Source organism: Nematolebias whitei, chromosome 10 (assembly GCF_014905685.2).
Source record: "Nematolebias whitei isolate Nwh7 chromosome 10, NemWhi1, whole genome shotgun sequence".
Classification (NCBI taxonomy): Eukaryota; Metazoa; Chordata; class Actinopteri; order Cyprinodontiformes; family Rivulidae; genus Nematolebias; species Nematolebias whitei.
The window spans coordinates 6,581,952-6,598,064 of NC_056507.1; the positions used below are offsets into that span (position 1 = coordinate 6,581,952).

Consider the following 16,113-nt stretch of genomic DNA (forward strand, 5'->3'; position numbering starts at 1 on the left):
CCCTTCAGCTGAAAGGGTATAATTCTTTTCTTTCAGAGCAGAACCCTGTCCGTTACGTTGGGCTCTTCTGCCCAACCAAAGCTGTAGACTGTTCCTACACTGAACTGAACGTTCTCTCATCAGACTCCTGTGCACAGTTCAGCCCTTTCACTTTCAGGCTCATTTCTCAAAGGTAGTTTACCTTTTTAAAGTTTCTGTAGATGTCCGGCTCTTTCCCATGTTGTCATTGCACTTCCCTCGACTTGGCCGAAGCCTGCTGGCAGCAGATTAAAGCTGCAGTGAAGCTCTCTTCTGTGTGAATGTACTTGACTTAGCGGCTCGCACCTTACTGCCTGTCATAAGCCTGATGCTGGGTACCAGAGGGTCTGTGGACTGACATCTCTAAAGGAGCACTTTGGAGGCAACGTGTGGTACTTGCCACATTATTATGAGAATAAGTAAAGAAACTTGCTGCTATTGATGTTTTTGTACGTACTTGGGTTTGGTCAGTCGAAGTTTTGGATCATTCTAGAGGTCATTGGCTCCATTTTGTCAAGAACAAGAAGTCTTTTTGTGCCATTTAATACTTCTTTTCTTGGTCAAATGGAAAATGGATCATGGTATTTGTTTTAACGATCAAAACCAGTAGTTTTAACCCATAAAGAGTGGGGTTTGAGTTGTCCAGTCTTTGGTTCCTCCCTGTTGATGATCAGTGCTGCCAGCCCTTCCTGTAGCATTAGAACAATCGTCGTCCTGTTGTCTTTTCACCGTTTTCATTAAGCTCATCATCTAGTACTGTTTAAAGTATTTCTCGTCTTTCTTGCATCTTCTAACTAAAAGCTTTTTTTTTCCAAACCATGTACATATGTTCTTTAATAAATTCTCTTTACTCGCTCTTTTAAGAGTTCTAAAATTGTGTGTGCGAGTCATCTTTCAAAATTATACAACCTGATTAGAAACGTGCAATCCACCGGTAAATACAATCTTTAGATATTTTGGCATTTTAAAGTGAAGTTCTGTGGAAATATTATGAACGATATATAGAAAAATGAGAAAATTTTATGCATTACTGTGAAATTTCATGAGATTTATTAACACTTAGCAGTGGCGATTTTAGCCTCTTTGCAGGTGCTCAAGCACCCCTAAATTTCACCTGCACCCCTGAAAAATAAAGTAAAAGACAATGTATATATTAAATTTTGGCGGGTTTGGGTGCTGTTTATTGCATTTATGATTGAATGCAACAAACAAAATGCATTTAAAAGGTAGCAGACTTGGTTTATGTATGCAATGACTAATTCCTGGATGTTGGGCCCCTGAGCTGCTGACTACAAGTAACTGGCCCCCTGAGCAGTTTAGTTCAACAGTCCTGCTTTAGAGGGTGGAATAAAGTTTATTCTGTTTCCAAAACCTAAACTGAGTCTGGAAAAATGTAAAAGATGATCAAGCCCTGCAGCCAAACTGATGAGCAGCTGAATACAAATGAAACAGGAAGTATCACATGTTCATCTGTACAAAGGTAACTGCAAGTAAATCCTCCATTTTTTTGTCATAACAACATTGTATGCTTAATAGTTAAATTAAAGGTTAATGCTACTTGTGCTTTTTTGTGTGTGCAACTTCTGGTTGCGTGAGTTTGGCCTTTGTTATGATCAGTTAACACGTGATTTTGTACAAAGCGTTTATCAGGTTGTGTATTGTAACGGCGCTATTCATTCAACCTTTATTTATCCAGTTTAATTCCACTGAGCCTCGGGAACTAATTTACAAGAGAGATTTCACAAAGAGTGATGACAACAAAGACAACAGTAAATCATAAAAGAAACCATGCAAATTGAGAGAGAAAAAAGCCGCTAGGTTGTAAAGCGATTAAAAAACAGGAACATGTCTGCATTGGTTGTTGCCAGGAACTTAGCAGATGTTTAAAGCCACTCAGATCAAGTTTGAGAGCTTCAGATCTTTTTACAAGATATTCCAGGAAACAGGAGCGAAGTAGGAGAAGGCCCTTTTTCCTAGTTCAGTCGTCACTGAGGGAACACTGCAGGTAATAATGTCCTGAGAGTGCACGCTGTAGCTGCACTCACGCAGAGACATGTAGGAGATGTATGAAGGCAACAGACCAAGAAGTGATTTAAAGATGAAAATGTACCAGTGAGAGAGACTGCGTGAACGTACTACTCTGTAGCATGTTAGCTAGCGTGTCTGTATTGCACTCTGTGCCAAGTTCTCTTAAATAGTTATTGAATCAAGTGTTTACTTATGTAGGTAAACGTAGATGTTTAACAACCTGTAACGAATGCAGAAAATGGCATCTACTTTCTTCAAATTTTTCTCGGGGAGGACCCCCATGGCCCCACACCACCACCACCAGTTTGTCCACCCACATTATAAATGCTTCTGATGTCAATGGCCACCATGTTCATGCCAAGAGCCATTGTCAACACCGAGGGCTAAGCACCCCCTAAAGGTCAGATCCTAGACTTGCCCCTGGCACTTAAGAGTTGACAGCTATAATATGTGCAGTGGAGAGCATCCTGTGCTCCAGCATCAACGTGCGGCATGGAGGCTGCACAGCTGCAGAAAGAAAAGCTTTGCAGAGAGTGGTGAAGGCTGCACAGAAGTTGATGGAGTCAGCCTCCCCACCATCACAGACATCTACACCTCCAGATGCAGGAAGAGGGCCACCTGCATCTTGAAGGACCCCACTCACCCAGCACACACACTTTTTGCCCTGCTCCCCTCAGGCAGGAGGTTAAGGAGCATAAAGTGTAATAATAATAATAATAATCATTTTATTTAAAAAGCGCCTTTCATGACACCCAAGGACACTTTACAGTAAGAACAAAGATCAACAGGAATAAAGAATATAAAATACATAAAGAATATAGAACCATCTGTTAGACTCATGAATATCTAATCAGGATGTGAAAAATCACATCATGTTGCTGCTGATCTGTTTCATTATGCTGCTGATCTGTTTCATGTTACTGTGTTCATGCGTGCTCATCTGCTCACACAGACTCACGGTCGTGCTGCTGTTAAGCGTATTGTTTTTATGCTATTAGTGCTTAGCATAATTTTAGCTGATGTTTTTCTTAGTTCATATCTTAGACCTTATTACTGTTTTTCCGTTTACATTTTATTGTTGGTTGTAACTGGGACCCTGTGTACATAATTTCGTTCCATTCCATGTGCCACATGCAGTGAATAATCACTCCAAATTTTCAGTCTATATTTAAAAAAAAAAAAAAGAAAGAGTTATCAATTGACCATTTGTGTGTGCAGCCTGAGAGACTCACCAGAGGGTTATTGTGGAACCAGGTGACTTGAAGTCAGGGAATTATTAAATGATAAAGCTCTGTACATGTTGTATAACACAATCATTGTTCCACATTTAATCTATTGCATTGATGTTTGGGGGAAAGCGTGTAAAACATTTACAAAGCCTATTTTTATTTTACAGAAAAGAGCTGTAAGAATTATCACCAGAAAGCATTACAGTCACCCATCAAGCACATTATTTTATCAACTGAACTTATTGAAGTTCCATGATTTGGTAGATTACAGTATTTTATCTGTTATGTAGGGCTCAAAATAACACATTACCATTAAATATCCAAAGAAATTTTTTTTTAAATACAAAGTTGTTATAATCTTAAGGGGATAGAGATATTTGTCAAATCAAAATTCAGAACTAGTCTGAAGGGAAGGTCTACCTCAATCCAAGGAGTTGGATTGTGGAATGTTCTATAGAGAGTGATGTGAAAAATGCCAAGTCAATGTGTACATTTAAGAAAAAGATCAAAACTGAATTGTTAAAAAAGTATATATGAAGTAGCTTAGTGTGTGTTTTGTATTAGAATTAGAAAAAAATAGAAAGTTATTCATTTTGTTCTGTTACTTTAAAAATTATTATGATTGAAATAATTGTTTGAAAAAAGGGGCAGATATAATAAGATTTTTTTCTTCTTTCTGCTGCCTTTCGTTTTAAATCTTTTGTATCTTTTTTTATATTGTTATGGAATTGTTTTGTACTTTTTTTAAAATGAATAAACTATATACCATATCACTTGAGTGCCACTGCCCATTCAGCCATTGTTTACATTTGTGACATCATAGAGAAGCAAAGATGGCACCGGAAGCTCATTTTTAATGTATTTACAATAAACACATGTAATTCAGTATAATCGTGTTTGACAGTGTTGTAGTGTTTTCGCTGAGCGGTGCTGCCGCTCTTCTCTCCGCCGCTCCAAACCCCGCAGGTCACGTGACCTTCGCTCGGCGTCAGACTCCGCTCGCGCTCAGCCGGAGAGGAAGAGCTTCACGCGCAGAGAGGGAGCAAAGAAAACTAAATATATATATATATAAAAACGACTTTATTTCCAGCGTTATGGCGCTACGAGACGAACTTTTAAAGTCTATTTGGCACGCGTTTACAGCTCTGGACGTGGACAAAAGCGGAAAAGTTTCTAAATCTCAGCTGAAGGTGAGTTTCCTCGCGTTTCTCCACGTTTTCTTGAATAACTGAACGAGTCGCTCTGCTCTTTGGGGACATCTCTGCCTTGTTTTTTTATGCTGAACGCGTCTTCCTCTGAAAACACAAGGCTCTTCTGTTTCACCGCACCTGCTGGACCCCCCACAGACTCTGGACTTCTGCGTGTTCCGGTTCTGGAAAGCCTTTACCAGTTTCTGTGCAAAGCCCCGAGACAGACTGGTTAATGAATGGATGTTAATCAGATGGAGAGTCCAAGTCAAACTAAAGGAAGCCCACACAGATGAGTGGCAGCCAAGCAAAAGTAAATAACAATAAAGGTCAAGTTAGAGTTCAGCTGCCAGAGAGTCCAAGGAGACAAAAGGTTATTTACAGTTTCACACAAAGGCCTCAAAATACCAGCAAGACGTGTCTCCTGAAAGAAGCTTTTTCTTTCTCCTCAACTCCTGTTTTTACACTTCTCATGAACCAAACTGTGCTTTCGTGAGCATTTTCAAGTTCTTTTTTCAAAGTCCTCAACTATTACTGTACTTTTAAACTACACCTACAGTATCTACACGATCTGACACCATTCTGAAATCTTTGGCAGTTTTTTTTTTTTAAATACATATTACTACAGAGTAGGTATTTTCAACGTGAAATAATTATTTTATGAGGGAACTTCATTCTGGTTGATCTTTAGCTTTACCTTTATTAAATAAACGTTACTGAAGTATATGTATACGGCACCTTTTCAAGTGCAAGTGTAACTGGAAGTGTGTCACAAACTTCAGATATGTTTCCAGAAGACGGAGACCTGGAAACTAAAGCCCCAGCCTCTTGATTCTGGTTTTAAATATTCTGGGGACAACTAAAACCACTTCTGCTGAATTCTCAACGGTAAATGGACTGTCGTTATATAGCGCCTTTCTATCTAATCCAGATACTCAAAGCACTTTACAACACGATCTGTGCCCTTATTTACCTCCACTCACACATTCATACATCACTCTACCACATCTCTACAAAGACGGTTGAACAAATCATTCTTTTGAACCTAATCAGTGCTTTAGATCACGTTCATTCACCGATGGGACAAACATTAGATCATTCAGTTCAGCATGTGACTGCTGGCGGAATCAAACCCCCAACTCTCCTATTGGTGGGTGACTAACCACTCAGTCACATCTGCCACTAAAATTTTAATAAGATAACTTATTAAAAAAATGTCTCTCCTATCAGCAATGGTTAAGTTGCTAACAGCTCATGATAAGATCCATCACTAAGAGCTAGCATAAGAGCTCGAATCCTATTTTCTAGTATTTTTTACCTCATTGTTAGGGGTAGTACTTGAAATATTCTACTACAAAATGTGTCATAGTTTCTACTTCATGAGAAATGCCAAAGTTTTCTCACTGACAAGGTTGCGTAACGAAAATGTCAAAATGTGTCTCTTTGTGACAAATCTACAAACTGGCACTTCTCCTCAGATAACAACAGAAACACAAGATCTTCTTCTTCCGTCTCGTCCATCATCAACTAAAAATTAATTCATTAATTTCTGTTTGCGTGTGACGTGTGCGGCATTGTGAGGACTTACCAGGACTTCTTCCCTGCAGCTTCTCTTCAAGTATAATTCGTCCATAACCAAAAATACTGTCTGGTCTAAAATTAAGAGTTGATTTTCTCCTCTTTGTGTGCTACAAATGATCTAAAGTTAATCAGGAAAACATTGATATTCACCAGCAAAAGCCATATAAGAACAAAAGCACAACACTGGAGTTCAAATATGTGCCGTATTTTCCGCCGTACACGTCACACCGCCGTATTAGTCACGTCAGTCCAAATATGTGTAATAAAGTGGGGAAAACCATAAATAAGTCACTTTGCCGTATAAGTCACATCTATTATGCGTCATGGCTGACGCATCACGTTTGTTGCGCGTCAACGCTGACAACCCAGAAATGTGGGCCGGTGTTGTGCCAAAAATGGAGTGACTGCCAAATTAGGAGCATGCATAGGAGGACTTTGACAAGATAACCACCTAAAAACAATTATTTGTTTGCTCAAAATTATAGTAAAGGTTTGTCTCACTTTAACATTTCCTTAATAAATGCACTTCAATGGTCAAATTAGCTGCATCTTGCTGGGGCGGCGCAACAAAATTAAGCTGATTTGATGGTTGCTCCAGGTATGATCCCGGAGCTGGGCAAAGGTGGCTTTCTATGGCAAGCCGATTGTGTCATTCATAGCCACTTTTACCTACTAAATGACACAAAGGCATGCCATACCACTTGAGTGCCATCTAGCGGCTGAAAATATTTTCAGTCAGAATGAATGAAAACGGTCATATCTCAGTCAAAAATTGGTTTATAAATATGGGAAAATACATAAATACGTTGCTTCGGCGTCGAAGTCGTATTGCAAAAGGTACAACTTGTACACCGGAAAATACGGTAAATGTGCCAACCAGCCCTTCTACAGTTTTAAGCACGTTCACATAGAGCAAGACCAATAAGAAAGTCACCCAATTTGTTTAAAACGTACCCCAAGAAGTGGTGTATGACTGGTGCCAGCATTCAGCTTTTCCTTCAAACTAAAGTTTAGGAGCTTCTGAAAGGGCTCAGGTTGAATTTTCACATTCAGGTTTGTTAGTTCTTGTGAGACGGTGGAGCATCAAGGCTTGTCCTTTGTTTTTAGTGTAAAACACATGAGCAAGAATTAATTAAATAAATGATGTTATTAGCATTTCAACATCTTAATAAAAACTGCACGACTTACAAGAAAACAAAGGGGAACTTAGGAAAGGACTTTTTACTAACTTTGTCCAAATGATGCCTTTGTCCCTTCACTTCCAGTCTGTTATGTCTAATGTTCCTCTGAGCAAAGCTGGATTAGACATGGTTGTTTACTTTGATTTCAGGTTCTGTCTCATAACTTATGTACAATCTTGAGGATCCCACATGACCCGGTGGCTCTGGAAGAACACTTTAAAGATGATGACGAGGGTCCCGTCTCTAACCAGGGATACATGCCGTACCTCAACAAGTTCATTCTGGATAAGGTCAGTCACTAACAGCACCGCTTACATTTAAACAAACAGCCAATATAATTTTCTTGCCTCTCTGTGGGATGTCAGATTGTTTGTGTGCTTGTGGTGTTTTTTTGTTTTTGTGAACCAGCTGGAAAGAACTCGCTGGTTGTCTTATGTTCACATCATTCACACACAAGAGACCAAAGACTAAAGAGGAAACTAATAGTCAGGGATTTGACTTTGAGTCAGCAGTCTGTTCTTTTACTTTATTTGTTTGGAAAATGATACATCATCAGAAGGGGAAAAGCATATGCGTTGCATTAATTATATGTGAAGGGGACGTGTCCCACTCACATTTAAAAAATATTCATTTGGACCCCCCCCCCCCCCCCCCCCCACACACACACACACACATATTTACCATGAAATATTAGTTCACCCAGCGCTGTTTCTATTTCTTCGTGAATTAATCCATTCCACTTGATTAACAGGAAAATACTCAAACCACTTAAAGTCCACTCCGGGTTTTCCTGGTTACCTCCAACAGATCACCACACTGCAGGCAGGGTTATCCCAACGTCACTTGGCTTGGCAGGGAGCTCATCTCTCTTCGGGGTTATTTGTCAACGGGGCGGGGGGAGGTGGGGGAGACACCTCTGATTTGCGCTCTAGCTTAGCGCTACGTTAGGATGCGTGAGAGAAGCGGAGTGCTACGTTTGTAGCATCTTAGCTAGTGCACGCCTTTATTGCACACCGCTAGCCTAGCGCTTCGTTAATGCCAGCAGTTGTCGACCGGGGTGAGGGGTTTAAGATACGTGAGAGAAGCGGAGCGTGCTCTATTCACACAAGGAGAGCTGTTGGTCAGGCTACTTCTTGTTGTGCCATTAACTCTAAAATAGTTATTGAATCAAGTGTTTACAGATGTAGGTAAACGTAGCAACCTGTTAAAATACACCAGAATGCTGAAAATGGCATCTACTTCATTTAAAAAAAAAAATTCGGGGGAGGATCCCTCCCCCCACCAGTGTATCCCCCCCAATGTTTCTGACACCAATGGGAAAAAGCCAAGATGATAGCAAAATATTAGGTTGTTGGGAATGAGTGTGGCTTTCACACTAACATTTGCTGAGCACACTGTCCTGAAGCTGAGAGACCAGTGAAGAACTCTGAGGTGTACCCACTGGGCCAGCGTCGTTACTGGCCGTGTTCTCAAAACATTTTTATCTTCATCCTCGACCGAGTTACCCCTCGTCCTTTTATCAGAAACTACTCACAGGAAGCCACAAACATCTGACGTTGTGTCTTTTTGTGCCTGAGAGAAAGAAAGTCTTCTGGTTATTGCTTAGAACTGAAAACTGATTTTCTGCATGCAAGTTTGCTTTTCAATCCCTATTTTTTAGTTTTATTGCTAAGATCGTGTCAAATTAATAAAATAAAATTATCACAAACTACTGCTGGGCGATTACACACGCCCAAATGGGCATCTGCATTTTCTCAAATGTTTTAAAATGTATAAAATCACCTAATGGCATCTTATTTTGTTATATTATTCATGTAGCAAACCACACTAAACTCATTCATAGCTGCTTATTTACCAGTAAATAAGAACTGGTAGCTTCACTCCTGTTAGATTATGTAATGATCTATAAATTAATCTAGCTTTAATGTAATAAAAAAAAATGACGTTTATTGATAGTAAGCTCTACTTTTAGTCATAAGTAGTCTAATAATTCACACAGAATCAGTTTGTTTTGGTGGTGACACTCGTGTCTGTCAGTCATCACGCTGAGCTCTGAGGTGGAGCTCCAAACGTTCACTCACTCACTACATCGTGGTCACATACTGCAGCTTTAAACATAGTTGGAGTTCAAATGTTTTTAATAATTTCACTGCAGCTGAGACAGAGAAGACGCTTCATGTTGGACATGTTTACATAAATCTAGGCGTTTTAACAAGTCTGAGAATCCCCGATGGAGCTGTGAATATTGGCGTGAGCTTACAAATCAGACACAATGCATCTTCTGCCCCTGGAGACAAACTGTGAGGACAGTATTTAGTGGATTAAAAAAAAATTCCAGTTAAAAGTTCAAACACTGCTCCACAATAGCTGACTCACTGTGTTGCGCACTATGTTGTGAATGGGTGGGCATGAACACAGCTGTCAGCTCATGAATCTTTGTCTCTTCTTGATGACATCATCATGCATTCACAGCACAAATCTTGTGTTGGCAGTTATTCATCTGGACAAATGAAAAGTCCTGTTCTTTATCTACGTGATGTCTTATCTATTAAGTACTAAATGGATGGTGGTGTAGCAACAGACTATTATTATAGCGAAGAATCTTGTGAAAATAAGAGACTAAAATGTACTAAATGTAATTAATGTAGCACTAATGCACTAGAACAGTAGCCCGGAACGGACAAACCAAACACTGACTTTATTTATCATGGCCACTGTTGTTCAGGGGCACCGTCTGTGGCTGAAGCTGTAATAAACACACGAGTATTGTATATTATTATTTATACATAAATAATTTTGTGACAATGCAGTTCAAGTCATCAAAGTGCCCATTATCACTTCAAGTTCAATCAGTTATTATGATTGACCATTATCAGTTCAGTTCGTTTCTAAAGCGCCAAGTCACAACAGAAGTCGTCTCAGGGCACTGAACAGAAACATCCACATACATTATAAAAGCCAAGCCGTAAATGTTATCTATCCGAGGAAGGAAGCCAGCAGATTGTGTTATCTTCACTTCGTCGCAGTCGACCATCCTGAGCAAGCACAAAGGCGGCAGTGGAAAGGAAAAACTCCCTTTTAACAGGAAGAAACCTCCAGCAGAACCAGGCTCAGGATGAACAGCCATCTGCTTTGACCGGCTGGAGTTTGAGAGGAGAGGAAGGAGAAACAGGTCCAGAATGACAGGTCCAAGTGTACTTTTTGTTGGAGGAAAGACAACAAAAACACAACAAATACAAATACAACAAAATACATTTACAAACAGGTAGAGTGAAGCGAGTAAAGACAGCAGCAGAGTGAGGAAATGTGCTCAGTTTGTCCTCCAGCAGTCTAAGCCTATAGCAGCATAACTAAGGGAAAGCTCAGGAAACCCAAGCCGACCCTAACTATAGGACACATACCATATTTTCCGGCGTATAAGTCACAGTTTTTTGCATAGATTTGTCAGTCCAGTGACTTATATGCCGAAGCGACTTATATACGTTTTCTTTTTTTTCATATTCATTGACTGACACTTAAAATGTTCGTTCGTACTGACATGAAACTGACATGAGACAATTTGCAATAATGTCGAGCAAACTTCATTATACTTTTCTTGTACTTTTCGACTTATACACCGGAAAATACGGTACTTGAAATCCTGGAGCTTTAGAAAATCGGGTAATTTTATTCAGAGTTGGAATGATGGACATCAGCAAAGGTTGACAGTCACATCTATGATTAGTCATCCTGGTTGTTCCCCCAGCTCCAGTGAGGTGCACATTACAGCTACGTGTTTAGTTTAGTTGTTCAAAGTACTAACCAGCTATGTGGAGTTATTCTTAACATTCTTACAGCCGCATCTGATGCAGCTGACGAGAGAAATGCATCCTGAGTTTTAAACTGAGGTCCTGTTTTGTTGAGAATTGACAGAGTTCCGACCTTTTTGGTCAAATCTTAGTTATGCATGATCTGAACATGTTAGAGCGTGGAGTATTCGTTGGGAATAACACTCAGCTACTACCACACCAAATGCAAGCTTAATATTTGTCAAACTGACGAGTTGTCACCATTTGTGCTGGTTCATGTCAGTTAGCCATGGTGAATGTACATACAGCCAATAATTGCTCTCTAAAAGTTTGATTAAATCTTTACAGTGGCTCATGGCATATTTTGCTAACACACACACACAGAAAGGTGTATGAATTCTTAAACGCTCAGGCTTTCAGTTTGTTTCACAATAAAATACTACATCGTGTGGTTGAAGAGTTAATTAGTTGAATAACTAACTGTAGATTTAGTGTCCAATAATTTTGTAATTTCAACAAAAAAGGTTGAATCATGTCATCTGGACTTCGTTTTTTTTGTTAAAAAGAAACGTTTCGCCCCTCATCCAAGAGGCTTCGTCAGTCTGAGGCCTAGCCATCTGGTATTACCCAGAAGCCACCCTGACTCTTGTGTTTCAAGCCTGCCTCAGATACCCCTGAAGTCTGGCCTTTTCACTAATGGTTTCAAAAACACAAAGTTTGTTTTCTCAGTCATCCAGGTGATGGATGGATGGATCATGATATGATTCAACCTTTTTTGTTGTTATATACCTGGATGACTGAGAAAACAAACTTTGTGAATTTTGTAATTTGTTAGTTTCCTGGTTTATCATGTCTGTTTTTGCTGAGCTCTTGTGTGTCATTTGTCCTGAAGTCAGCAGCTGAATGAAGAAACGCCACCGTCACGCAGTACAACTTCTCTCGAACTGATTCTGACTGTGACGTAAATTTTGCCCGAAATAGTTTGGTCTTAGCTGCACGGTTCAGAAGAACACGAGTAACTTGGGATTTTTTTTTTTCTTTTCATAGTTGCCTCATTAGTTCCTTGTTCCTTTAAGTCTGCAGTTGAATTGGAAGGAAGCTGCAAATCGTGTTGAGCAGCCACAAACAGTTGAGCAGGAGCAAAATGATTAATCCTTAAACATGCAGATTATAATCCTAAAACATTTCAGCCTGACCTGTTCACTGAGATAAAGGTGACTGGACTGTGGAGCGTGGGGGTGTTGGGGTGGTCAGAGCGTTCAGCTGCTGAGGAAACTCCACCCAGTCGTTCAAGGAAATTGTATAGAGTATGTGACTCTGACAGTGCAGCAAAAACTAAAATGCGGACCACTGACTTTTTGTCTTATCAAAGCACAGACATAGTTTAGAGCTCAGTAAGCTGATTGCATTTCACTGAACCACTAAACAGTGCATTTGATGCTCACAAGTAATCCAGTTTAACCTTAAACAATAGACTTACACCAGCACCAGGTCCATTTGTCTCTCGTTAAATCATATTTTGGCAGCTTTCATCAGCACGTACTGAGTCCATACGTTTTGCTTTAACAAATAAGATTAGCAAAACATAAGAAATAACCATCACCCCTTATTCCGCATAAGAGTTCGGATTGCTGGAAGAAGTTTGTGTCCAAGTATAAAGTGCTAATTTGTTGTGGTTTGAAAAGTGTGATTGGCGTCCTTGTCCAACATTGGTTGGCTGCTGCCGTTCTCCACTACTCTAAACTCGGAAAAAGAAATGTAAAATTTTGTTCATCAATCCATCCATTTTCCTTACCTGCTTTTTTCTTTCTGAGAACTGGGATCTATCTTCAGAAGTTGCTGTGCAAGAGGTGGCGTACTTCCTGGACAAAGTAAAACAAAGTAAAAGAAAACTCTTAACCACCCAAATGCATATTTTACTTTGTAAATTACAAGAACGTAAATGTCTTTCAAGTACATTTTGAATTATCATTCAGACCCAAAGTGTGTCCCATGCAGATGCCTTCATCCCTCGATGCATGATAATGTTTTTGCCTAGGTCTCTGTGGTGTGTTTGTGGATCCGTTAGCAAAATATTTCATTACCAGGTGTTGCTTAGCTTTGCATAGCATCGCTCCATGTAAATCACCATTCTCCTAAATGCTTTTAATGTGGAAAACTTAAAATAAATAAATAGCCAACTTGAATTTACCAAATTACAATTTAGCTGAAGCTAATTCCTCTAAAGGGGCAGCACGGTGACACAGCTGGTAGAGCTGCTGCGTTTCAGTGAGCAGGTCGCCCTGGTTCAAATCCCAGTTGGGCCTTTCTGGGTGGAGTTTGCATGTTCTCTCCGTGCATGCGTGGGTTTTCTCCAGGTGCTCCAGTTTCCTCCCACAGACCAAAAACATGCATGTTAGACTGATTGGTGGCTCTGAATTGTCCCTAGGTGTGAATGAGAGAGTGAATGGTTGTTTGTCTCTATGTGTCTCCGTGATGGACTGGAGACCTGTCCAGGGTGTCCCTCGCCTCTCGCACAGTGATGGCTGGACATGGGCACCAGTGGCCACCACAACCCTAAAAGGAAGAAGCAGGTAAAAAGTGGATGGATGGATAATTCCTCTAATTCTGAGCCCTCACCACCTGGAGAGCAGATATTCTTACTGTCTGCTCTTTCTGGACTTCTCCTTGACCTTCAACACCATCATCCCACAGACCCTGGTGCAGAAGCTCTCCTTTCTTGGACTAAGTCCCACGCTGGGGAACTGGATTCTGGATTTCCTGACCAACAGACATCAGACTGTCAGGATGCTCAACATCGTCTCCTCCTCCATCACCCTCAGCACTGGCTCGCCTCAGGACTGCGTGCTGAGCCCCCTCCTGTTCACTCTGCTGACATATGACTGCTCGGCTAGACTCCCCAGCTGCCATATAGTGAAGTTTGCGGACGACTCAGCAGTAGTGGGACGCATCACGAACAATGAGTCCAAATACAGAGAGGAGGTGGAACACCTGGTGGAGTGGTGCAGAGACAATAATCTCTGCATCATTGTGAAGAAGACCAAGGAGATGATGGTGGATTTCAGAAGGGACAAAGATCCTCTTCATCCCCTACACATCAGAGGAGCAGCTGTGGAGGTGGTCTCCTGCTACGGTATCTGGGGGTGCATATATCCAGTGACCTCACCTGGTGGAGAACCACCACTTCCTGTCTGGTCAAGAAGACCCACCAGCATCTCTGCTTCCTCAGGAAGCTACGGAGAGCTGGATTTGGGAGCCCTGTCTTGAGGAGCTTCTATCGCTGTGTGGTGGAGAGTGTTCTCCGCACCTGCATCACCATGTGGCACGACAGCTGCACTGCTGCTGAGAGGTTAAGGCTGCACATAAGACTGTGGAGAGCAGCCTTCCCACCACCTCGGACCTCTACACTTCACGATGCAGGGGGAGGGCGCTCCGCATCATGAAGGACTCCACTCATCCTGCACACAGTCTGTTCCAGCCCCTCCCCTCAAGCAGGCGGCTGAGGAGCATTCAGAGCAAGACCACCAGGTTCAGAAACAGTTTCTTTCCTGCAGCTGTCAGCCCGCTGAATTCTAGCTACATTTTTTTAAATTTTATTTATTATATATATATAATTGTACTCTTTTGTATTTATTTATTTATTTGTTAGTTGTTAGGCTTCTTGATCTGGGACCTGAGTTTGAATTTCATACCATAAACATGAAAATGTGAGCTGGTATGACAATAAAAAATCCTTGAAGTTTAAAAGTTTTCAAAGTTAGCGAAAATGCTAATCTGCTAAATGGAAAGTTAGCTCCGCTATTAGCCGATTTATCGGAACTGTGCGCACCGCTGCATGTTTCCTTCTTTTAAAAAAACTTCTGTTTCATATCACGTTTAGTCAGCTTCCCTGCAGCTCTTTATGTCTACGTCGGGGATGGTTGACAATCAAATGACAAACAGCTGTCAGTCCAGTTAAACTGGTAACTCAGTCTGTGTGCATGTCATATTTTTCCTGCGTTTGTAGCACCTCTGTGATTTAATGTATGAGTTGTAAAAGCTGCTGTAGGAGGTGAAACTGAAGTTTGGATCAGGAAAGCTAATAAAGATCTGCCAGTAAATCTCCGTTGGAGTGTAGAGACTGAGCTTGAACTGGAATTAAAGGAGGAAAAGAGGACCAGCGAGCCGTGAGGAGAAAGACAAGCAAGACAAAAATGGTGTACAAAGAGGCGCTCTTTCATAACATTCCTTTTTCGTGGCTCGTCTGTTTTGCTGCAGTTAGACACAGCGGATTCACACACAAAAACACAGCTGGCACAAAGTGATCTCCCTGATCATCCTAACGTCACTTTCTTCACCCTCACACAAGAGTCACGCTGAGTAACAGCAGAGGCTGGCATGACATCAGAGGTCTTTTGGTTGGACATCTGATAACAAAATGTCTCTGACGGGAGGAGCCTTGTTCTAATGCGTCATTTTTTCAAGAGTGCTACTCAACCGAAAATCTATCGTCAGTGCCTTAAAGAGCACCCGGGGGCTTAAAATGTGGTTTTACAAGAAGCTTGTAAACAAAAACTGTGTTAAAGCCAATAATATTAGCTTTAACAGATTTAATGGTGATGCTGTCTTCATGAGAGAAAAATACTTCTGTGCTGGATGGTAACATTTACTATTCACGCGCTTTTGAAATACTACAATAGAAATGCAGGAGTACCTAATGCATATTTATAAAAGTTTCTTAAGTTAGAACTTGAAATGTTTTTGTGTGGCAGACTGTCCCATTTGATTCTGTTTTTTCTGGATTTAGATGACGGTGTCATCTGAGTATGTTTGCTTGAAAACATGTCTGGAAAACATTCAAGGTTCTTTATTGTCATTCGCATCACGTGTGGTACATGAGGTGGAAAGAAGTTGTGTACTCAAGATCCCAGTTACAGCAAAAAAAAAGCCAAAATATTGTATAAAGTAGACAAATAAACAGTATACAAGGATATAAGATATACGCTATATATGTCTCTGTGTGTGTATATATATATATATATATACATACAGTATTTTTACATACATATATATACATATGTATGTATATATATATATATATATATATATATATATATATATA

At 40.5% G+C, this 16,113-nt stretch overlaps 1 protein-coding gene across 1 annotated transcript in view; it reads left to right on the forward strand.

Moving 5' to 3' along the window:
- Positions 1 to 4,278: 4,278 nt before the first annotated feature.
- The window catches only part of swap70b (switching B cell complex subunit SWAP70b), a 45,715-nt gene continuing 33,880 nt past the window's right edge, over positions 4,279 to 16,113 (forward strand). The window contains exons 1-2 of the mRNA XM_037682575.1: positions 4,279 to 4,465; positions 7,374 to 7,514. Of these exons, the coding sequence (XP_037538503.1) occupies positions 4,370 to 4,465; positions 7,374 to 7,514 (237 nt within the window). The 5' untranslated portion in view covers positions 4,279 to 4,369. The remainder of the gene's footprint in view (positions 4,466 to 7,373; positions 7,515 to 16,113) is intronic.